This window comes from Emydura macquarii, unplaced genomic scaffold (assembly GCF_026122565.2).
Source record: "Emydura macquarii macquarii isolate MOO-44397 ecotype Brisbane River unplaced genomic scaffold, CSIRO-AGI_Emac_v2 contig_2897, whole genome shotgun sequence".
Taxonomy (NCBI): domain Eukaryota; kingdom Metazoa; phylum Chordata; order Testudines; family Chelidae; genus Emydura; species Emydura macquarii.
The window spans coordinates 47,012,659-47,036,335 of NW_027133034.1; the positions used below are offsets into that span (position 1 = coordinate 47,012,659).

The following is a 23,677-nucleotide window of genomic DNA, read 5'->3' on the forward strand; positions in this document are numbered from 1 at the left end:
TAAGAAGAGGGATGGGCTCATTTCACTCCATTGGACAGAAAGTTTAAAAAGCTAGATGCCTAGGGCAGAAAGGTCTCTTCTGCTTCACTGGGCATTAGAGCATTTAACTGTAACATTAAGCTGTAACATCCAGATACCAGTACCATCTGTGGGAGAAAATGGCTATATTTGATAAATCCATACCTGAGGAGCAAACAAAACTGGTCAAAGCTTTCATTTCTGAGGACTAGTTAGTAGCCAGACATGCATTATGAGCTTCCTTTGACTCCTTGGATGCAGCTTTTAGGACAGTGGCTTCAGCTATCACCCTGAGGTGCTATTCATACATCTGATCATCTGGTCTGCCTCCTGAGGCAAGAACCCATGTGGAAGACCTTCAGTTGAGGTTGATAGATTTCTTAGTCCTATAGCTGATGATGTTATGGAAAAACTGACGGTTGCTAGAGCTATGGCTATATCACTCAAGATCTTTCAACCACTTAGAAGACTGATGTTCCTACCTTCATATCCTGTTTTCTTATTCTTCAGCCTATTTTGCTTACAAAAGATCAAATCAACAACAGCAGAGAAGAAAAATGTATACGTCTCGCCCAAAGTGGAACTAGCTACGTCCTCACCTTCTGCACCAGGCTTTAGATCTTATGTTTGATGGGATATTTGAGAGCCTCAAACCAACTATAACTCATTTACTTACCTCCTCTCTCCCCTCCTCCCTTTGAGAAGCCAACTTTCGCAGTCATTCAATTTCTTGAAAGTTCCGTCATTACAGACAGATGGATTCAGGAAGTCATTCAGAGGGGCTACTCCATTCAATTCAACCTCATCCCTTCTTCCCAATCCCTCCCTCTTCAGGGATCTATATCACGAGTATCTGCCAAGAACAGAAGTCTGCTCCCTATTGGAGGCAGGTGCCATAGAAGAAGTTCCCCCAAGAATTTGGGAAAGGGAGTCTATTCCAAATATTTAGGAGGACAAAAGTCTTCCACCCATTCTAGAGCTGTGAAAGCTCACTTCAGCAACCTGATACTTTTCCCAGGGGTTCCAATGTCCATGAATTATCTGCATATCAACATACTAGAATTGAGAGCAGTTTTATGGGCTCTCAAGTTTTTTCTCCCTCATCTTGCCTTGGAGGCAAGACAAAGTGACAAAAGTGAGTCAGATAATATGACTCCAGTGTTCTGTGTGAACAAGCAAGGATACGTTTGTTCCAGTCAGCTGTGCAAGGAAGCTATGGAATTGGGGAACTGGTGCATTCATCATGACATTTATCCCAAAGTCAACAGTCCCTAGACTTTTTGAGCAGGAACAGAAGAGAGCATCACAAATGGTCACTTGAAGAACTCCATAGTAATGAGTTCTCTCTCTTTGGGGGTATCCACAGATAGACCTGTTTGCAAAATGAAATGCAGTTCCAAATGTCCAAAATTTTGTTTAAGAGCAGGAGCAGACATTCTGTCCATATCAGATGTGTTTCTGGAGATTTTCTCTGTGGTGTTTCCATCTGCACTCATTCAAAATATATAAAGAAAATAAGACAAGACAAGGTCAATAATTTTGACTGCCCCAGCTTGGGCAAGACAGCAGTGGCTTACAGACCATCATCTATCCAAATCAGTTTTTTTTCTCCCAGTAACCAAGGATTTCCTGACCCATCTGAATGGTTGGATTTACCTTCCAGACCCAACATACTTGATAGAATGCACCATGGAACCTTGAAAAGTTCTGTTTGATTTGAGTTCAACAGGTCCTACTTTATTCCAGAAACAATCAACCTGCAGATGCTATGATCACAAATGGAAAAAGTTTTCTATTTGAGCAAAATAATATTATCAGAGATCCAGCATCAGACTTCTCCGTTCAGTCCCTTCTGGAAAACCTGCTCCATTTTAAAGCCATTAGGAGATTCTGTATCATTCATTAAAGTGCACTTAGTTATTTCTCTGCACCATGTGCTCATTGATAAGACTGTATTTACCCATGGCACAGCTGAGAGATTCATGAAAGAATTAATGAACGTTTTATCTTCCCGTCAAAGAACCTACACTAAGAAGAGATCACAACAGAACGGCTTGAGTTAAATCGAAAGTGGGTTTATTCACTGATATTAATATTTTTTAGTTATTTTTCTAAAGAAAAGTTCATTTTCAGTAGTTGGTATAATCTATTAAAACATGTTGATTTGCAACCAGATAAAGCCTTTACACTAAATTTGGTACTTTTTGCTAGCTAGGAGGATGCACTTTATTTATGCAAATATATTTAAACATAGGTTTATTCAGAGTCTTCATTTTTACATTTTGTTTTGTTAGAAAATGGTGAATGACATTTCTTACTATATGATGATTTCTTACTTGGAATTTGTCAAGCTGCATTTGAGTAGAAATTGGAATTCAATTAAAGTACAAACAGAATTTTCATTTTTTTTGTATTATATTAGTTAAATAAAACCACCTTAAATAGAGTAGAAACATAATAAAAAGTTTAACACACATTTTGCATTTAAAATTGATTCTTAAACAAGAGAAGTATTAACTGTAGTTAGTGAATTGATAGATTGTTTGTTTCTGGTCACCATTGGCCAGATTTTCAAAGGTATTTTGGCACCCAAAGATGCAGATGGGTGTCTAGTGGAATTTTCAAAGGTGCCTAAGCAGATTCAGTGCCTACCTCACTTTCAAATCAATGGGAGATGAGTGCTTAACCTGCTTAGGTACTTTTGAAAATCCCACTAGGCACCCATCTGTGTCTTTTGGTATTCAAAATACCTTTGAAAATCTGCCCCCATGTTTTTCAAGGTTTTAGAATTAATATATCTTATCCTCCCCTGCCTGTTTTGTATTCATAGATTGGAAGATGAAAACAAGCTTTTCTCCTTTTCAACTCTCAGTTGGCTTCTCAACTTTGAATGAACTAGTCCAAATGGAAGAAAAACTCTCTGCACCTGCTAGTTAAATTGAAACAAAAAAGTAATTAATGTAAAAGCTTTTCTGCACACAAAACACTGAAAGTACTTGCATTTGGAAAAATGTAAATAACTGCATTTGCTCCATTGTAAAGACTGAAAAATACATAGATACTTAATGCAATATATAATATTGTAATATATTTAAAAAGCTTGGGCTGCCCTCAAACTTGGAAGAGGTTTTCCTCCATTAACTCATTAAAATTTGAGGTGAGCTTATTGATGTAGCATATTTTTTTTATTTAAATGATTAACTCAATTATAGTAAGTTTAAGCCGTCGCACATGTTGTCATAATTTCAAATTTAATTTTAAACAGATTTATTTTTAAAAAGAAAAATGCATTTAATTTAAATAAAAACTCAGTTTAAATAGTCTGATTTTCTTTATTTAAAAAAACTGATTTTTATTCATCCTCAATTTCAACATAGTACTTAGCTCATGAAACCTCCCTTTGAACGTTTCAGGGAATATTCTCTGTTTCACTTTCAGTTAAGATAGTTTTTGTTGTAGAGATCACATCTGCTAGAAAAGTAAACAAACTGCAAGTTCTTGTGGCCATTTGCAGTCTTCCAGAAGAATAAAATGGCTTCCTCTCCCTGTCCTAAATTCCTTCCCAGATGGTAGCAGAATTCCATTTCAATCAGTCTAAACTTGCCAGTTTTTTTCACCATGCCTTGCTCTCCCCCAAGCAAGGCTAAATTTTAAACCCCTTTGATGGCAAGAGAACATTAATTTTCTATTTAAATAGGACTAAGGAAATTGGGAAATCACCAAAACTTTTTATTTCATATAGGGATAATAATAAAGGGCAGGTGGTTACATCACAGTACTTATCTAAATGGGTTTATGCTTTGAAAGAGGAAAGCTTCAAGCAAACCTATGTCCCTCTCCTATAAGGGCTTAGATCACACTGCACAAGGGCAGAAAGTTCATCAATAGTATGCGTTAGGCATAACCTGATTTTAGAAATATGTAGAGTTGCAACTTTAGTCACACTTTCAAAAGTTACTATTCACTGTATTTAGCATCCAGATTGGATGCTCAGTTTGGTAAAGTAGTATTACAATGATTGTTTAACTAGGACTCCATATTCCATCATCCCAGAGGCAAGAGTGCTGCTTATCAAACTATACCATGACTGGAAATGTACAGAGGCCACTCGAAGAATAAATAAAGATTACTCCTCTGTAACCAGAGTTGTTTGAGATGAATTTTGTGTATTCACACTGCCTATTCTCCTTCCTCTCTTCTTTGGGATAACAACTTTCCACCTGAGGAGGTGGCAGAAGGAACTGAGGTGATCAGAGTGCTCAAGGGGCTTTTTTACCCCAGTGAGGGGGAGGAGCAAAAGAGGGTGTGAGAATGCTCTAATGGGCACTGTTAGAAGATTTCACTATCAAAGCTGCACTGATTGCATGTCCTATGAGTGGGCTGTGCAGAGTCCATATAGAAAAACTCTAGTTACAGGTGAGTAGCTTTGATCCCCCCTCATCCCCAGTTTTTAAAAGAAATTGCACACAAAAAATCTACATTTAAAAAAAAATAATAAAGGGTTGCAATGTCAAACACTCAAAAATTAGGAAAAGTCAGGATTAAAGTTGCCTGTGCTACCTGAATTTGGCCCTCTTGTACATATGAATTATGATAGCTTTTAATTGAATGATCGCATACTATTTTTTCCAAGGGACTCCTGCCTCGTTCAGTAAATAGAGCGGACAGTGCTCTGGGATAGAATCAAGGTTATGTAGTGAATGAGGCTGTTGTGTGTAGAACCCCTTTCTTTATTTGTTACAGAAGTTGGAAGGTAGCGAATGAGGCAGTGGATTGTGGGAAGAGAGATGGTGCTCTCATGATTAACGAAATTAAAGGCTGCTCTTGATAATTGAATTCTGTCGTTGCCTCTGCCAGAGTTCCTAGGTTTTGCTGGGCAAATCACTTAAACTAAACTCTCACAGTTGGCTACTAATTGTGTGTTCTTTGTTTTCTGGGTGCCCAGTGAGAGATTTGAAGCCAAATTTGTACAAGTGCTGAACACTCATAAATGCAGCTGAAATTGATTGGTGCTGTAGTTTGAACATTTAACATGCTATAAAATATACTAAACATCCTGGAAAATCAGGCCCTAGATGTTTCAAGTTGGGCACCCAGCATTAGAAGACAGCATTAGGTGGCTTTAACTTCTCTGTGCCTTAGATCCCCGGCTATAAAATGGGGATAATAATACAGGCATATTGTGAAGACAAATCCTAACTGTTGAGTGCTTGAATTAAGTAATCTTAACGTTCTTTTCATGTGGTTTCTTGGATGTAATTATATTTTCATGTGTTTTGATAGTATTCAAATAATGTGGATATCAGGTATCTTTTCCTTTAATAGTTAAGAAAACAGCTGTTCTATCTCTGCCTTGTGCTTTCTGCTGCCCAGCCTGGCTTACCAGAGGAATGTACAGAGCACAGCATGTGAGTCAGGAACAGAAATAGAACTGGTCAGAAAATGTGACAAAAATGTAATTTTGACGTACAGAAATTAACAAATTATTTTTCACGGCAATTTGACTTCTAATTAGGGAGCCAGGATAATAGAAGCAGCTGTTTTTTCTGAGCCATTTCACTGATTAATCTTTGCAAAACTCAGTTACATTATGAAGGTCTGAAGGAGAATGCTCACCAATGGTGCTGCCCTTGAGTCATGGGGGGTGTAGCAGATTGTCTTCCTCATGGGAGTCACCCTTTCTTATTGCTGCTTCAACCTATGGCAGTCTGCCCTTCCAGTGACTCTGTTCTTTGGTTAGGTGACATATTTGAGACTGTCCCTTTTGGGTATGTGTAAAGAGTCCAACAGTGAGGGAGCCTTCGAGATTCAGCAGGAGGCATCAGGGCTTCCCCACTTGAGTTGAGATCTCATGGTCCAGATTCTCTAATATTCGGGGTCTTTCCCCCAACTATGTTCCCCCACATCAAGGATAGGGTTTTATAGTTGTCCTTCTTTATAAACTGGAAGGGGGGCTCAGTTCCATCCTCTGCACCAGGTTCCAATCCAGGGCCCGGTGGTAGGAATTTAAGTCTTATAGCCATGCCTTGGGCAGCAAGAGCTCCTGTGCTGTTGCTTCTCAGGAGCTCATAGCTTAGGTCAGTTTACTTTCACTGTCCGCAAGCTATTGAGCTACTCTGTTCCCCTTTTTAGGCTCCTCCTGCCTGCGCAGCCTTTGCAGGTGCGATGAGGCAGGGTCACCTGGGCCCAGAACATCTCTTTAAGCCCTTCCTTTCCAATATGGGGTTTGTACACCCCATCACAGATAGGTTCTCAACCTGGGACTCCAATCCCTAGGAAGATTGCAGATAGGCATCAGAGTCACAAGCATCCTGTGCTTCCTGTATTCCTAAATGTGAAGGGAATTAAGGCGTTCTGGTATGGGGTTGAGAACCACTACATTATGAAAAGTAAGGGGAATATCTTCAATTTTAGAAATTCATAAGAGGGTGTGCATTCAAGATATTTAGAAATGCATTAGTGTATGAAGCGTGGAGTTTGTGGGGACTGTGTTGGTTTAGTTTGAGGAGACCAAATGTGAAGAAAAGAGAACAGCATTTTAAAAAGGGAGCATTTAAAAATATTTCCTCTTCAACAATTAATAGTTTACTTTAAAACATTTATAGAAAATTCAGTTGTTCTCTGAAGAGATTTTGTGCCCAAATTTGGAAATTAAGTTGTCTCATTAAAATATAAACAGGAATTTTAGTTCAGTCTGAATTAGAAATTTCAGTGAGGCCTTGACTATGGAGTTATTTCTAATGCCTTATTCTCCAAAGTGTGGGGACAGAGGAATGGGAGTTCCTAGGTCAGGTGAAAACTGTAGTACTTTAGTTTAGTAATCACCTATTGCTGAACCAGTACGCAAGGACCGTTTTGGAGTTTTACATTGGTCTACACTTTAGATATGCAAAACAAAGCAGTGTGATAACTGAGAAAGGGAGTAGGTATTGAACTGGCTAAGTTTAGCATTTGCAGATAGGCTATCTAGAATAAACAAACAAATACAGTTCTAGCTTCTGCTCACTTTGATTTGCTAATTATGGGTTCTTTGATCTTAAGGTATTTTCTTACTTGTGTCCCCGTTTATGCAGTACTAAGAATTTTCTTGCATTGATTCTGGTAACGTTGGCCTTAACTGCTGATTGAGCCAAAACTTCTCATTTCATTGTTTTCAGTTTGGTGCTAGACCAATAATTGAAACAAGAAGACTACACAAATAAAGTGGACAGTTTTAAATCCATTAGCCAAACAAGTCATATTTTCTGTTAATAAGATTTTTCTATTCCTCTTTTCTGAGCTATGATGTCCTAGAAACTTTGCGCCAGCACTACTATTCCAATGTTAAATTTACAAAATAATGTTGTTCTTCGAGTAGTGTTCCTATGGGTGCTCCACTGTAGGTGTATCTGTGTCCTGTGCCTCTAATCAGAGACTTTTGGTAGCCCACGCATCTGTTCAGCCCGCACATGCGCTTTCCCTTCCTCATGGTCTGCCTTGAGGCTATCTAGCGCTTCATGGGCGAATCCTCCTGAGTTCCTTCTCGACCATTTTGGCCTCGAACAAAGCGAGCAGTTGTCCCTCCGTTATCTGTGTCATTAGCACTAGTAGGTGTTTTTGTTTCTTTTTTTCTCCTTAATAGTTAGTGTTTTCTTTTTACCTGGTTGGGATTGATTAATTAAAAAAAAAAAAAAAAAAAAAGAGGCGGAGGGGAAGAAAAGAAGAAGAGAAAAGAACTTTCTTCTGCATTTCTCACTACTAAAGGATTCCTCACTCCTCCAACCCCTGCTTCAAGAGGTGCCTCTCCTGCAAGGAGTCAATTCCTGTAACAGACAGACACTTGCACTGTCTCGGGTGCCTGGGAGAGTCCCATATCCCCAGAGCCTTTAACTTCAAAGGGGGTAGAGTCATGGGAAAAAAATCAGCAGACTCCCCCTATAAAGGCTTGGGGGGGGAGAAAAGGGCTCCAAGCCCCCAAATAGAGTTGTTGGCCAGCCAGAGGAGTTCCCCTGTGTGTCCACATCGGTACTGACGGCGCCGAAGCTGGAATCCAGATGAGGGCCTCCACTATAAGTTCTGAAGCACCACACTGCTTAGAGAAGCCAGGAGCTCAGGCGCTGAGGCAGTGGTACCACCCCCTAAGGAGAAAGACAGTTACCATACCGTCTCTAAAAGAGCGGCACCGAGATAACTGACAATGTACCACAGACACTCCTCCACGATACCAAGTGAGTTCCAGTACCCTGGAGACATGATGGATGGGGAAGAACTGCAATCCCCATTATTTGGTACTGGGACCCTGGTACTGAGCACATCTTAGCACCTGGAATCGCCCTTGGCCCTGGGCTGTGTACCACCAAGACCCCAGTCAACACCACCCTTACCCAGTGATGAGTCTGACTGTGACCAAGAGGATGTCATTTTCCTGGCCTCTTATCGTGGCTCACCATCACAATAAAAGGGACTTCCTCAATTCCATCGAGTTGACCCACAATTATGGGATGGGTCCCCTTGGGCACCCTCACCACCCATCCTCTTCCCCCCCCCCAATGGCTGTCTTGGGATCCTTGAGCAATGTACACATCCCACACATCGCAGCTGTCCAGTGTCTCTCACAGAGTCCACCAGACGGTTTTCTGCAACCTTGCTGTTCAGAGCCACTGAGTCAAGGGAGGAGAAAGGTTTTGCAGAACAGGAAGAAGGGCTTGTAGGGGAAGCTACCCCTCCAGCAAATTTCTCTTTGTCTCCACTAGATGAGTCTGTAAAACTCCTTCCCCCCCAATCACTAGGTGATAATTTTAAGAACTTTGAGGATCTTACCAAGAGGGCGGCAGATGAGCTGCAGACTACCCTACAGGAGGTGGTAGATACACATCACAATCTGGTGGATATTCTGCACACCTTCTCGTCCAAAATTGCCCTCCCAATTAATGAGGCAATTCTAAATCCTGCCAAAGCCATCTGGCAGATACCAGCCTCCATTATGCCAACCTGCTAGAGAGCCAACAAAAAATACTACATCCCTCCCAAAGAAGCAGACTTCCTGTTTCAACATCCGTAACCCAATTCCATCAGAGTGGATGTGGTTAATGCATGAGGCAAGCAACATCACACAAAGTCAGCCCCATATAATCAGAATTGGAAAAGGCTAGATCTCTTTCAGAGGAAGGCGTATTTGTTGGCGACTTTGCAGTTTAGAGTCGCGAACTACCAAGCTGTCATAGCCAAATATGATTTTATTAATTATGGAAAATTCAGTCTGTTTCTGGAACATTTACCGGAGACACAAAAGGAGCAATATCAGGTCATTGTCAAAGAGAGTCAGTTACTAGCCAGAATTTTGCTAGAGATGGCACTTGGATGCAGCCGATACAATGGCTTTCTTGGTCTCCATGGCAGTGGTAATGAGGCGGTCTTCTTGGCTACACCTTTTTCCGTTGCCCAAAGAGCTGCAAAAGATCTCCCATTTGAAGGGCCCAAGTTCTTTTCAGAGAAGACAGACTCGTCTCTCCACACCTTGAAGGAGTTCCGTGTCACATTATGCTCTCTGGAAATCTAGTGTGGCACAGAAGAGAAGATATAGCTCTCAGCTACAGCACAGGTCACAACCTCCTCAATACCCACCATCATAGCACTGTTATGAGCTGCAGCAGAAGAGGTCCAGAGTTCAAAAGTGGAAGCAGTCAGCACTTCAATCCACAACCTCTAAGACCACCTCTTCTAAGCACTTTTGATAGGTTGGTCAAAGGTCCGAACACTTATACCCTGGAACATCAGCTGCCATCCACACACCTTTCACAACAGTTGGGAGAATATCACCTCAGACAGATAACCCTTCAAAATAATCTCAGGGTTTATGCAAGTCAGTTCATGTCCCTCTAGATCTAAGGGCATTAAATAAATACGTGAAGGCGCAGAAGTTCAAGTTCATGCTAGCAGCAATTATTCTAGCTGTACAGCAAGGAGATTGGTTTTCCACCATCGACCTACAAGGTGCCTGCTTCTATATCTTAATATGATCATCGCACAGGAGATTACAACAGTTTACCTTTGGGCAGGACCATTATCAGTACAGAGTGCTCCCATTTGGCATTTCGTCTGCACCCAGGGTATTCTGGAGGGTACTCTCTGTTGTAGCAGCACACCTATAAACGCTGGGCATTATCATCTACTTTTACCTAGACGCCTGCCTCCTCATGGCTCTCTCATTCAAGGAAGCCATACAAGCCATCCAGACGATCATGCACACATTTGCACAGCTGAGCCTACAGCTCATCTTTCAGAAATCGACACTAACTCTGATACAGTGACTGGAGTTTATCAGCGTCAATCTCGATGCAGTACAAGCGAGAGCTTTTGTCCTGTTACACAGACTCCCCACCTGTATGAGCTTAAAAGACACAGTTCAGGCCAGCCCCTAGACATTGGCCAGGAACTGCCTGCAGCTGCTAGGTCATATGGCAGCATGCATCTTCATCACCCCAAATGCTCAGATGTTCATGAGGTGTCACCAGATGTGGCTCGCTTCTGTCTGTCACCTGAACAGGGGCAGACTAACCAAATGGCTATCACTGCTCTCCGCAGTAAAGCACTCTCTGGACTGGATGAAAGATCCATCCAGTGTTCGAGCAGGCATTCCATTCATGCAACTGCCACCAACGCTGACTGTAATAATAGATGCCTCCCTATTAGGCTTTGGAGCTCACCTACATGACCACAAGGTTCAAAGCAAGTGGTCTTCCACAGAAGTGATCCTCCATATCAGTCTTTCGGAGCTAAGGGCTATCAGGAAAGCCTGTACACACTTTCTCCTTTCATCAAGAACACCCACACAAAGGTCATAACAGACAATTTGACTTGAATGTTTTACATAAATCGACAGGGAGGTTGCCAGATCTCCCTCTGTTTGCATGGAAATACTCAAACTTTGGCATTGGTGCATCCATCACAACATGCTCATCTCAGCTGTCTATCTACCAGGATTACAGAATGTGACAGTTGACAGTCTCAGTCGAAATTTTTCTCATGAACACGAATGGGAACTGAACTCAAAGGTGTTTTGAGACATATTTGCCCTTTGCTACTTATCAAACTAAGAAATGTCCTCATTACTGCTCCAGGGCCCTCCTGGGGAAACATCCATTGGGAGATGCCCTCATCCTCCCATGGGATGGGGACCTCTTGTATGCCTTTCTCCGATTTGGTCTCTATCCAAAGTCCTGTTGAAAATTCAGTGAGACAAAGTGAGGGTTATTCTTGCCCCCTCCTGGCCAATACAAGTCTGGTTCCCTTACCTGACACAAATGATAAAATGTTCTCCAGGTCCTCTTCAGCCCATTCCTCACCTGCTCTCTCAAAACAGGTTGATTCTTCACCCCAGCCTGTGGGTCCTCCACCTCTAGGTTTGGCTCCTTCTTGCTTCCAAGGCTTCGAGGTAGAATGGCCTGACGAGATGAAGGGCTTTTTGCTACACAGCCAAGAGTCAACCACCTGATGTACTTACCTTCAAAAATGGAAATGATTTCAAGTTTATTGTCATTCTAAGCACATGGATTCAACCTCCTCTTCCCTCCCTCTGATTTTACACTACACTTTAGACCTCCTTAAGGTACATCTCATGGCGATAACGGCTTTCCACCATCAGGTAGACGGATGCTCAGTGTTCGTTCACCGATTAACCTGTAGATTCCTTAAGGGCATTGGGAATCTCTTCCCACATGTGAGACCACCGTTCCAATAGGGGATCTTAACCTAGTTCTCATGGCTTTAACTAGGCCTCCCTTTGAGCCAATGGCAACTTATCTCTTATACCTATCCATGAAGACAGCATTTCCACTTGCCTTCACCTCAGCTAAGCACATAGGAGAAAGAACGGCCCTGATGGCACAGCCAGCATACATGGATGCCGCATCCCCAAGTTTCTTCCTAAAGTTGCCTCCACTTTCTATATGAATTAAGTGAACCATCTTCCTGTATTTTCCCCAAAACCATATAGCGACAACAGGGAGGTGATTCTGCATGTGCTAGATGTTAGAAGAGCACTAGCAATCTACTTGGACAGGACTAAGAACTTCAGGAAGTCCCCTAAACTCTTCCTTTCGCGTGTGGAAAGATCCAAAGGCTCTGCAATATAAGCTCAAAGACTATCCAAATGGATCTCTGGTTGCATTGATCACTGTTATCAAGGGCACAACCTGTTTTCTCCATCCAGTCTGTATGCACTGTATGAGGTCTATTTGTGCTTTGGTTGCATTCCTTAAAGATGTCCCTGTCTTGGAAATCTGCAGAGCAGCGACTTGGGTCTCTACCTCACTTTCATAGAACATTATGCTATCACTGGAGATTCGACCTCCAATGCCATCTTCAGCTCCATAGTACTTTCTGTAGTAACAGACTCCACTCTGAAGCCCCAGCCCTGCATGGGGGATACTGCTGTGAAGTCACTTTCACTAGAGCACCCAAAGAGACACTACTTGAAGAAGAAGAGGAAATTACTCACCTTGTGCAGTAACGATGGTTCTTCAAGATGTGTCCTCCTATGGGTGCTTAACCCCCCCCCCATTTCAGAGTCTTCCTTAAGGGGCTCTGCGAGGGTTCTGTTGTAGAGAAGGAACGGAAAGGGGGGTTCACTCATGCAGCACTGAATAGCCTCGAGGCAGACCACGAGGGAGTGAGAGCTCATGTGCAGAGTGAATGAACACTGCTACCAAAAATCTCCGATTAGAGGTGCAGGGGCGCAGATACACCTACAGTGGAGCACCCATAGGGGGACACATCTCTAAGAACCGTCATTACTGCACAAGGTGAGTAACTTTCTCTGTTGTAGTTAAATACAGTAAACTATACATTGACTAAGTATACGCAAGTTGGTCCATTTATATATCTGTAAATAGTCTAAACTGGTACAGGCTTGTATGTATAAGTACAGCTAAATCACTCTGCATCTTGCTGAACTTTATATTCGCCTTATTTTAAACGTTGTGGTCAATAGTAACCTGAAAATAAAAACGATAAGATTAATGTTGTTTGGAACAAGTAAAGCAAAAAAAAATTACTACTAGGTAAATCAGTGATACTGAGGCCTGAGAGCCACAAGTGGCTCTTTAATGTGTCTCCTGTGGCTCTTTGCAGCACATGATATTAAAACACTGTGTGGTTTAATTATTAACCGATCTCAGTTATTGATCAATCACGATGCTTTTACTATGTTATTAACTATTGTAGTTGACAAAATAATACTTGGTCAGTCATTTTGCAGGGAGAATAATACAGTCTCACACTCTTTCTCCCTCTCTCTCAAAATATTTCCTGTCATACTGTTTAAATATGAATATATTAGTACTATAGTAAATGAAACAATGAATTAACACTATTGTGGCTCTTTTGGGTAATATTGATTGCTAATTTGGCTCCTGAACCACTGAGGTCTGAGTGTGACTGAGGTAGATGAATGAAGGCGGTCCAGTTCAGATTGCTATTATATTCTGTTGTTTAATAGTTATATATAGCACTTTTTAAGTATGCTTGGTACATTATGAAGATAGACTGTCCATGCCACTTAATGCTGTACAATCTAAACTTCACAAGTATAATTGATGATAGGCAACAGGATGTTGTAGGGGATGGAAGAGAGATTAATGGTTTTACCCATTTTACCAAATATTATAGAGGGAAATGTGACAAAATATGGCACAGGCCTGAATTTGAGGGAAGAAGAACGTGGAAAGTGAGTTTGAGTGACCAAGAGGACTGGAGTTGTCAGCAGTGATGGAGAAGGGTAACTAGTGCAGAAGGAAAGATGAGTTCAGTGTTTGCCAAGTTTGTTTTGAGAAAGTGGTGGAGACATCCAGGAGGAAATATCAGAAAGACAGGAAGATAGATGAGCCTGGATGGAATGGGAGACATTGAATTGAAGAAAAAGATTTAAGTCATCAACACAGAAATAACAACACACCATGGGAATATATTAGGTCATTCAGAGAGTGCATGGAGAGGAAAGAGAAGAAGGGAAGAAGGACAGACTCTTGGGGATCAACAGAGGTGAAGAGACACGGAGAAAGAACCCAGCACTGAAGGAGCAGCCTGCAAGGTGGGAGAGGTTAAAAAGGGTGGGGGTATAGTAATACAGAAGCCGAAGGGAAAGAGGGTCTTCAGTGTAGCATAGAAAATGTGTGTAGGAAAGCGTGACTGTGTCTTGGCAAGAAGTTTATTTGTGCCCATTGGGTTATTGTTTGCAGTGTTGTTGTAACGGTGTTCGTCCCATGATATTAGAGAGACAAGGTAGGTGATGTAATATCTTTTATTGTACCAATTTCGGTCTCTCTATTGGGTTAATTGTAAATCGTGATTAGGAAATAAGCTGAGTTGGAGTGGATCAAGAAAGCAGTTAATGGACAGAAGCTTAGGCATCAGGAACAGCCAGTCTGTTCAAGGAGGGTTAAAGTTGATCAGCTATTACAATGTACAGGTACAATATTTTGTTCTAGAATTGTTTTAATAAGTTGTGCTCATATTTTTGATAAAACTGTAAAGTCTTTTTATTAATCTTTAGGGGGAAAGGAACAATGGTTTTGATGTCCTCTATCATAACATGAAACATGGACATATATCGACAAAAGAACTAGCAGATTTTATAAGAGAAAGGTACGTATTCATCTTTGCTAGTCCTGAATCTTAGCACACTTCTATGTGTTCGCTTTTGAAAGTTTGATTGTGTAATGTGAAGGTATGCACATCTTTTTTGTGGATTTCACAGGTTTGCTATATTTTTCACTTCTTTCAAGGTTCTCTTGGTATACTGTTTGCTTACAAATGCAGGTTGTCTCTTGCGCTTTAGTTATTAGTTGATTTCTACTTTGCAGATTTGATTTAGCTGACATTTGCCTTAATGAGTGAAAAATGGTAGAGGTGCCAGAATATTCAATGTCTATAGTCAACTATTTAAAAGAAGAAGAAAAACAGCTCAATCTACTGTTTAATTATTTGAAGAAAACCACTGATTTCTTTTCTTAGGTAGCAAAAACAATATTTGTTCTAGAAAGATTAGCATGATCATTGCCCATAAGGCTAGAACAAAGACCACTACCAAGCTTTAGTATAATACTTTGTAAAGTGAAATTTTCAAATTTAAAAAATAGGAGAAAAGAGAGACAAAATAGAGTAAATAGGGATGTGAGAAAAGAATATGCCTAATAAACAAGAGTGTCTACCATATTTTCAAAATTGGCAGGACTAGCAACATAACATGTAGGCCAACAAAATGTTAGTGATATTTTTACATAATCAAGGGTGAATGCTCAACACAAACACAATGCAGAACTAGCTTTTTTTATCAGATATTCCACCATTAATGTGAATTCACGGCAAAGAATTATTCTTTGTTCTTGCTTATACACATAATTTAGAGCACAAACTAAAATTTTATAATTCAAATAGTTTATCAAATGACTTGAGAAGAGCTCTGAAATCTATATTTATTATTATTATTATTATTATTATTATTTATTATTAATAGTGTGCATGTAACTTACAAAAAGGCACATTTTAATTTGGACAGTCCTAGATTTGTGGAACTCATACTCTAAATCTTTTGGTTTTTTAGGGCATTTTATAAATTAAGGACATAGCTAAAGGAAGTTTAGCAGTCTAATAAGAAAATTATAGTAGTTTGATAATACAAAGGAGGAAAACACAAATTGTGGAAAATGATTGATTGATTTTGATAATTTTCATATGATTTCCCATGCACTCATAAGAATATCATCATGAGAGGCATTCAGCTCCCAGAGATTTCATTAATTAATCTTAGTTTTAACCAAAATGGAGATTAATTTGAGCATTCTTTTTAGATGAAAATTCAGTAAAAGTGAAAGATTTCATGATAACATCAGAGTAGACACAAAGGAAAGTGTGTCTTACTGTTCTCCAAAAGCCCATCTCAGCACACACACTTCTAGAGCAAAGGAGAGTTTCAGATTACAAAGATACATTTATTTTATATGAAATTAAGTTTTTATTTATGAAATTAGATGCAGGAAAAAACCCTTGTGTCAGAGAATGTTTAAAGAAAATTACCTACAGCTGGCTGCATCCAATAAATGCTAATTCATAACTGCTAATCTGATTTAAATGGGTGTCTGATGGATATTGGGTATTTGGTCTGAAGTAGTCTGTTAGATTCATGCTAACAGATTTTAAAAGTTTGAAAGCAAGTTTTACATTTCAAATACTCACCCAAGCTATTTGGCAGTAATCTTTGACTAGCTTAACTCATAAGGGGGTAGTATTACATGAAACATAATGGAAAAATATGTCTGATTTAATTAATTTGTCAGTTATTCATTAATTTCTAAATTTCTATGGCGTATCTAGTAGTATAACAAGCATATAACTCATGATCATAGTAAAAAAAAAAATAAAGTTTTCACCTTTGATACCTCACTAAAGAAAATCTACCAAATCCTATAAAAAGTACATTGACATATTATTTCCCATTTTTCTTCATATGCTAACAGAAAAAAATAGAGTAAGAGAGGTCTCTCACTGCCAGTTTCTAGAAGAGCAGGAGAGCTGTATAATTGTCATGGAAGCAGCATATCCCTGCTTCAGTGTTTTGAATTGTAGACTTTCAAGGGGGATAGTTTAAAGTGTTTGTTTAAAAAAACCCCAAAAAACTGCCCGTCTTGTAGCCGTTATTACTAAACTAAGTTTTATCTCTAAATTTGGGGCCTAAAAAAGGGAAATGCCTTCCTTTGAAGACAAATTAAATCAATGCCCTGTGTAATTCAAAACTGTTGATGTGCAATCCATCCTTACCACAAAATTGGGCTCTAAAATCTAAGCCTCTCTCTCTCTCTCTCTCTCTCTCTCTCTCTCTCTCTCTCTCTCTCTCTCTCTCTCTCTCTCTCTCTCTATATATATATATATATATATAGAAAGAACCATTATGGTTTACCAAAAGAAAAGAAACAAAGCAAGAAAATGTTTTAAATGTGAATGAAGTGTAAATTGATGCATTGCTTTCTTCTTAGGTTTGGAGACAATAGCTCTGACATGCAAATTGTCCCTATTCAGTAGAACATTGGTATTGTAACTTAATGACTATTAAATGTCAATATTAATATATTTAATTGTTGAATGTTTTAGTGCTCTCTTTCAGTTAATGTGCTTATCCCACAAACTCAAACTAGGTTCATATCTTCCCAAATGCCCAAAACTCTGAAAGTCCCTTACCAAGCTGCCAAAATATCCAAATTCCCTTGACATCTTGTGCAATGTAACTTTTTTGTTGTCACTGCAGAGATCTGTGGCACATAAAAAAACTACAGATTAAAATAAATCAAACTTAATATCCTAATTGGTTAGCTGAAAGATGTGTTAATATTTATTTCCATTTTAAATGGGATAAAACCCTCCAATTTTGAGCTTACTTGAAGGTGCCACAGACATTTTATTCTGCCCCATTGGAATATTGTACTTTGACATTTTCTTTCCCATTTTTCTTCATATGCTAACAGAAAACACGGTAAGAGAGGTCTCTAATCACCAGTTTTATGTTTTAATTTAAAAATATAAAATTAGTATAAGGCTTTACAAAAATAAAAATGAAAACTGAAATAAATGGAGTTGTCTTTTAAAAACAAAGTAAGCAAAAAGAGGTAAGCAGAAGAAAAACAAATTTAGAAAAGGTCAAAGTTAGATTTAAATCAATTAGAAATAGCCAGAAGCAGAGTTGCTTTATTTTTAAAATTAGAAATGGCTATGGGTTAAAAATGGCAGGGTTTACATAAAAAATCAGGTTAGGCACGATCTAACTAAATGAAATGTTTTTTCTTTACTTTTTGATCAAATTGGACTCAAGTTATACACTAGCTAGCCTATGCAGCTGTGTTATCTGATCACTGTTTTCCGTATCCTTCTTCCCACTCTTATTGTTCGTTACACTCATTTGTTGAACCTTGTCTTAAATTAAATTGCAAGTTCTTTTGGGGAAAGGACTGTTGTACTATGCATTTGTACAGATCCTATCACAATGGAGCTCTGATTCTGATTTGAGGCCTGTGGCTACTACTGTAACTTAAAAAAAAAAAAAAAAAAAAAGTCTGGGTTGTTCGTGAGTACTGTCAAGCTTAATCTTGCAGCCATCTCATTTTACCATCTTCCATTAGAAGGATGTTCTGTTTGTACCCTGGAGTTATCTAAATAAATCATTATTTGCATACAAACTTCTTACAACATTTCAGGCACTTCAGTACTTGAAGGTCTCAGATGCGCTACGTCTTCACAGCAAATTCAACCAGATTTAGAGAGATTCTCCATCTCTAGGAGATGCTACCTGGAACTCTACTGAAATAGTTACATAACATTCCTTTGACTAGACAGTTAGATCTGGCATCCATTTTGAGAAAGCTGCCTTATAATTTAACTAGCCAAACTCAAACCCACAGTTTTACAGGATTGTTACTGCTAGTTCCAAAGATTGGGATTTATATAGACAATATTGAATTAATTCTTATAGCAGTGTAGATTTGCTCTCTTCATCCTTTCCTTCATTATTTGAGTCTTTGCTAAAGTTTGAGTAAATGAAAGGAACTGAGGGACCTAAAGTGGATTACTTCTCACAGTCTGCTCTAATCTTTCTTTCCTGGGCAGTCACAGAATCATAGAAATATAGGGCTGAAGAGACCTTGAGCAGTCATCTAGTCTAGCCTCCTGCACTGAAGTGGGACCAAGTATACCTAAACAATCTGTGACAGGTATTTGTCTAATCTGTTCTTTAAAACCTCCAATAACTGAAATTCCATAGCCTCCCTTGGAAACCTATTTCAGTGCTTAACTATTCTTATAGTTAGAAAGTTTTTCTAATATCTAAATCTCCGTTGCTGCAGATTAAGCCGGTTACTATTTGACCTACTTTCAGTGGACACGGAGAACAATTGATCACCATCCTCTTTATAACAGCCCTTAACATATTTGAACACTGTTATCAGGTCCTCACTCTCTTTTCTCAAGACTAAACATGCCCAGTTTTTTAAACTTTTCCTTGTATGTCAGGTTTTCTAAACCTTGCATCATTTGTGTTGCTCTCCTCTATACTCTTTCCACTTTTTCACTTCTTACTTAGTGTGGTGCCCAAAACTGGACACATTACTCCAGCTGAGGCCACATCAGTGCAAAATAATACGAGACCGTTACCTCCCATGTCAGACATACAACAGTCCTGTTATTACACCTCAGAATGATATTAGTCTTTTCACAACTGCATCACATTGCTAACTTGTATTCAATTTGTGATCCATCATAACCCCTGAATTCTTGCTAGAAGTATTACCACCTAGCCAGATATTTCCCATTTTGTAACTCTGCACTTATTTTTCCTTACTAAATATAGTACTTTGCATTTGTCTTTATTGAATTTCATCTTATTGATTTTGGACCATTTCTCCAAGTTATCAAGCTTGTTTTGAACTCCAGTCTATCCTCCAAAGTCTTTGCAACCACTCCCAGATTGAAGCTATCCACAGATTTTATAAGTATATTCTCCACTCCATTATCCAAGTCATTAATGAAAATATTGATTACTGGATCCAGGACAGATCTCTGTGGGACCCCATTAGATATGTCTTCCCAGTTTGGCAGCAAAGCATTGATAACTACTCTTTTGAGTATAGTCTTTCAACCAAATGTGTACATCACCTTATAGTAATTTCACCTGGGCTGCTTTTCTCTCGTTTTATCATGAAAATATCAGGTGAGACTGAGTCAAAAGCCTTACTAAAATCAAGATATATCATGTCTACAGCTTATTCCCCATCCACCAGGCTAGTAAGCCTGTCAAAGAAGAAAATTAGGTTGGTTTGTGTGACTTGTTCTTGATAAATTCATGTTGGCTTTAATTATCACCATTATTCTCTACTTGGTTACAAATTGATTGCTTAATAATTTCTTTCTGTATCTTTTCAGGTATTGAAATTAGGTTGACTAGTCTATAATTCCTCAAATCCTCTTTGTTCCCCCTTTTAAGGATAGGTACTATGCTTGTCTTTCTCCAGTCCTGTGGAGAAACCTCTCCTTACCTCTCCTTCATAAGTTCTTGAAGATAATTAACAGTTCCAAAATTGCTTCAACTAATTCCTTAAATGTCCTAAAATTAATTTCATCATGCACTACTGAATTGAATATATCTAATTTATCTAAATTTTTTTAACCTGTTCGTTCCCTACTTTGGCTTGCATTCCTTCCCCCTTGTTATATTAATGGTGGCAAGCATCAGATCTCAGTTAACCTTTTTAGTGATGACTGTAGCAAAGTAGGCATTGAACACTTGTCTTCTTGATGTTATCTGTTATTGGCTCTCCTTCCGTGCTAAGTAGTGGACCTTCACAGTCCTTCATCTTTTTCTCACCTCTAATGTACTTATAGAACCTTTTCTTATTGCCTCTTATGTCCCTTGCTAGGTGTAACTCATTTGTGTCTTCGCCTTTCTTATTTTGTACCTGTATTTTTGTGGTATTCTTTTATATTCACCCTAAGCAATCTGTCCATGTTACCACTTTTAGTAGGACTCCTTTTTTTATTTTTAGATAATTAAAACCTCCTAATGAAACGATATTGGTCTCTTGCTATTCTTCCCATCTTTGGGCTTTTACCATTGTCTGTTTGGGAAACTGCTAGCCCTCCTGAACTCCTTTTTCCCTTAGATTTTTCTTCACATGGGACCTTATCTACCACTTCTCTGGGTTTGCTTTTTTGAAGTGTATTGTCCTCATTCTGCTGCTCTCACTTCTTCCTTTCCTTAGAATCATGAAATCATCATTTCATGATCACTTTCACCCAAATTACCTTCAGCCTTTATATTTGCAACCAGTTCCACCCTGTAGTCAGCATTATGTCTAAAATGGCTACTATCCCCTTCCCCCTCCGGTTACTTCCTCCACAAAAAAAGTTGTGCCAAGAACTTTTTGGACATTCTTTGTTTTGCCGTATTACTTTTCCAACAGATATCTGCATAGTTAAAGCCCCCCATTACTACCAGGTCTTGTGTTTTGCATATTTCTGTTATTTTTTTCTAGAAATGTCTCATTCCTGTTTCAGTGGTCTGTGGTAGACCTCTACTATGCCATAATCCTTGTTCTGTCCCATACTCTTCCCCCCCCCCCTTTATTTTCACCCAAAGATTTTCAGCTGGTCTGCCTCTGAGCTCCTTTTGGATCTCAGAACAAATGTATATGTTCTTGATGTTATGCAACACCTCCTTCCTTTTCTCCTTGCCTGGCCTTCCTGGACAAACTATACCTCTCTGTACCAATGTTCCAGTCCTGAGATTTATCCCATCAACTGTTAATGCGAATTAATGCATAATTTAGCTTACCTTGTAATACTTCCATTTTTTCCTGTTTTATTCTCTCTATGCTTTGCATTTCTGTATAGGCAACTAAGATGTTGAGCAGATACTCCCACTGTTATCCCTGTTGTTGCTCTTGTGACTTAGTTGTAATTCTTAATTTTCTCCCTCAACATCTTGCCTTCTTTTAAGGTCACCTTTTTTAATACCTGTCTATAGTTTTTGTCATCTGCTAACTTTAGACTTAGTTTAAAGCCATCCTTGTTATGTTGGCAACTTGGTACCCACCTTTCCACTGAAACTTAAGGCTCCTCATTCTATTTTGGCTCAGTTTCCTAGTAAAAATTATGCTTTTAAAGGGAAGAAATGCAAAGAAGTGGTGGGCTGCCGCACAGTTTTCTCTCTTCTTTGAAAATCCCCAGTTTAAATATTAGGAAGACACTGTAGATGAGCTATGTGACTGTGCGGCTTGTTTTTGTATGCATTTAACAACTAAATTCTGTGTACACAAGGAGCCACCTGACGGGTACCTAAAACTCATTTAAAAACCTGCTGGCATACTACATGCATTGCACCTTGAGGTCTTTACATTTCTTATTCAAATGAGCTGTCAGAGTGAATTCCACAGAAAGGAACCTTTTACTGGAAATGCCATACTGTTGGCCATAGAGAGCCTTCTCAAGGAATCAACAGTTGTGCCATATCTAATCTTAAATCTGCAGCAGATTATGAGGAGAGGCAGCTTCTTAAATAAATGGATCATTCATGACTTTATAGAACGTAGTCAGCCGTTCAGATTGCACCAGGAAGCAAATAGGTGCAACTAACAGAGAACATGAAGTGTAGATGTTACATGTTCATGCTGGAAAGCAGCAGCATCCTGCACCAAGTAGGACTTTGTGGTGATATTTATGAGTATCCCCAAATCGGGTACATTGTAGTGAGCCAGCTTAATGGGGACAAAGTCACAGATCTAGGTGGCAAGGTCTGTATTGGAGAAGAGAGGCCACAGACTTATGGTCAGACTTTTGTAGAATAAGGCCCTGAGCCGCCATTGTGACCTGACAAATCTAGGAAATAATATAGGATGATATAATAATACATATGTGTATCAATTTACTTGTGTGTGTGTGTGTGTGTGTGTGTGTGTGTGTGTGTGTATTAACACATAAAAATACATACACACATTTTGATTATCTTTGGGCAGTGTGATGGGGTGGATTAGGTCCAGAGGCACCTGCTGGAGGCCTCATGGTCCTGTCTCACCCTGCCTCAGAAAAGAGCATAGGAGAAGTCTTCCAGGTGGCCTAGAGTGGCTGCAAGGGAATCAGTCAATCAAGGAGGCTGCTGGAGTGGTCAGTCAGGGGCCTGGGTGGGCATATAAAAAGAAGCAGCAGAGGAAGAGCAGTCAGTTGCTGCCTGGAGCTGGAAGAGGGAAGCCTAGATTCCTGGCTGGCTGGAAGAGAGCAGGACCATAGACAGCTCAGTGAAGGCAGAACTGAGCCTATGGAGGGTTGTCAAAGACTGGCGGAGCTAAGAAGGAGCTCCTGGCTGGCTATGGGGATGAAGAAAGGACGAAGCTCAGAGCCTAGTCCCAGACCAAGCCAGGGTACTGTAATAGGCCCTGTTAGTCTGGTTAAAGACAGAGCCAAGGGAGGACTGCCAAAAAAGACATACCAATGGAGGGTACCGCGATGGGCCCTTTTGGACTGTTACAGAGGGCAGTGTCTCCAGGGAGGAAGCCTTGGCGGTACAGTCCCACACCAGGGGTGTGATAAGGTAGAGACTATATACCCTGGAAAGGGTTTATTTGTTCCACCTATAGACAGTGCGTGTGACTTGACTGGAGGGCTGAGTCATTGAAGACCCAGTGGCAAAACCATCGAACAGGTGCTCGCGAGAAGTGCGTGCCATCCCGTTCCAAGAACTAAAAACAGCAGACTCTCACCTGACAAGAAGGCAGGTACTGCCCCATTACAGGAAGGTCTACACTTAAAAAGCTGCAGTGGCACAGCTGTAGCGCTTTAGTGAAGATGCTACTACACTGATGGGAGAACTTCTCTCATTGGCATAATTAATCTACCTCCACAAGAGGCGTTAACTGTGTCAACGGCAGAAACCCTCCTGTCAAAATAGTGCTGTCTACACCGGAGGTTAGGTTGGTATAACTGTGTCTCTCGGGGGGTGTGGATTTTTCACACCCCTGAGCCACATAGTTTTCAGTGTAAGTTTATAGTGTAGACCTGGCTTTTGTAATGTGGTATAATCAAGAACAGATTGTTCAGCCATACAATTAATAGAAGAGCAGAAACATCAAAAAGGAGCAAAAAGGAAGAG

The 23,677-nt window shown here is 39.8% G+C and overlaps 1 protein-coding gene across 1 annotated transcript in view; it reads left to right on the forward strand.

Moving 5' to 3' along the window:
- FCHO2 (FCH and mu domain containing endocytic adaptor 2) overlaps positions 1-23,677 on the forward strand; it is a 217,271-nt gene that overhangs the window by 13,248 nt on the left and 180,346 nt on the right. Inside the window, exon 2 of the mRNA XM_067568645.1 lies at positions 14,549-14,640. Coding sequence (XP_067424746.1) covers positions 14,549-14,640 — 92 coding nt within the window. The remainder of the gene's footprint in view (positions 1-14,548; positions 14,641-23,677) is intronic.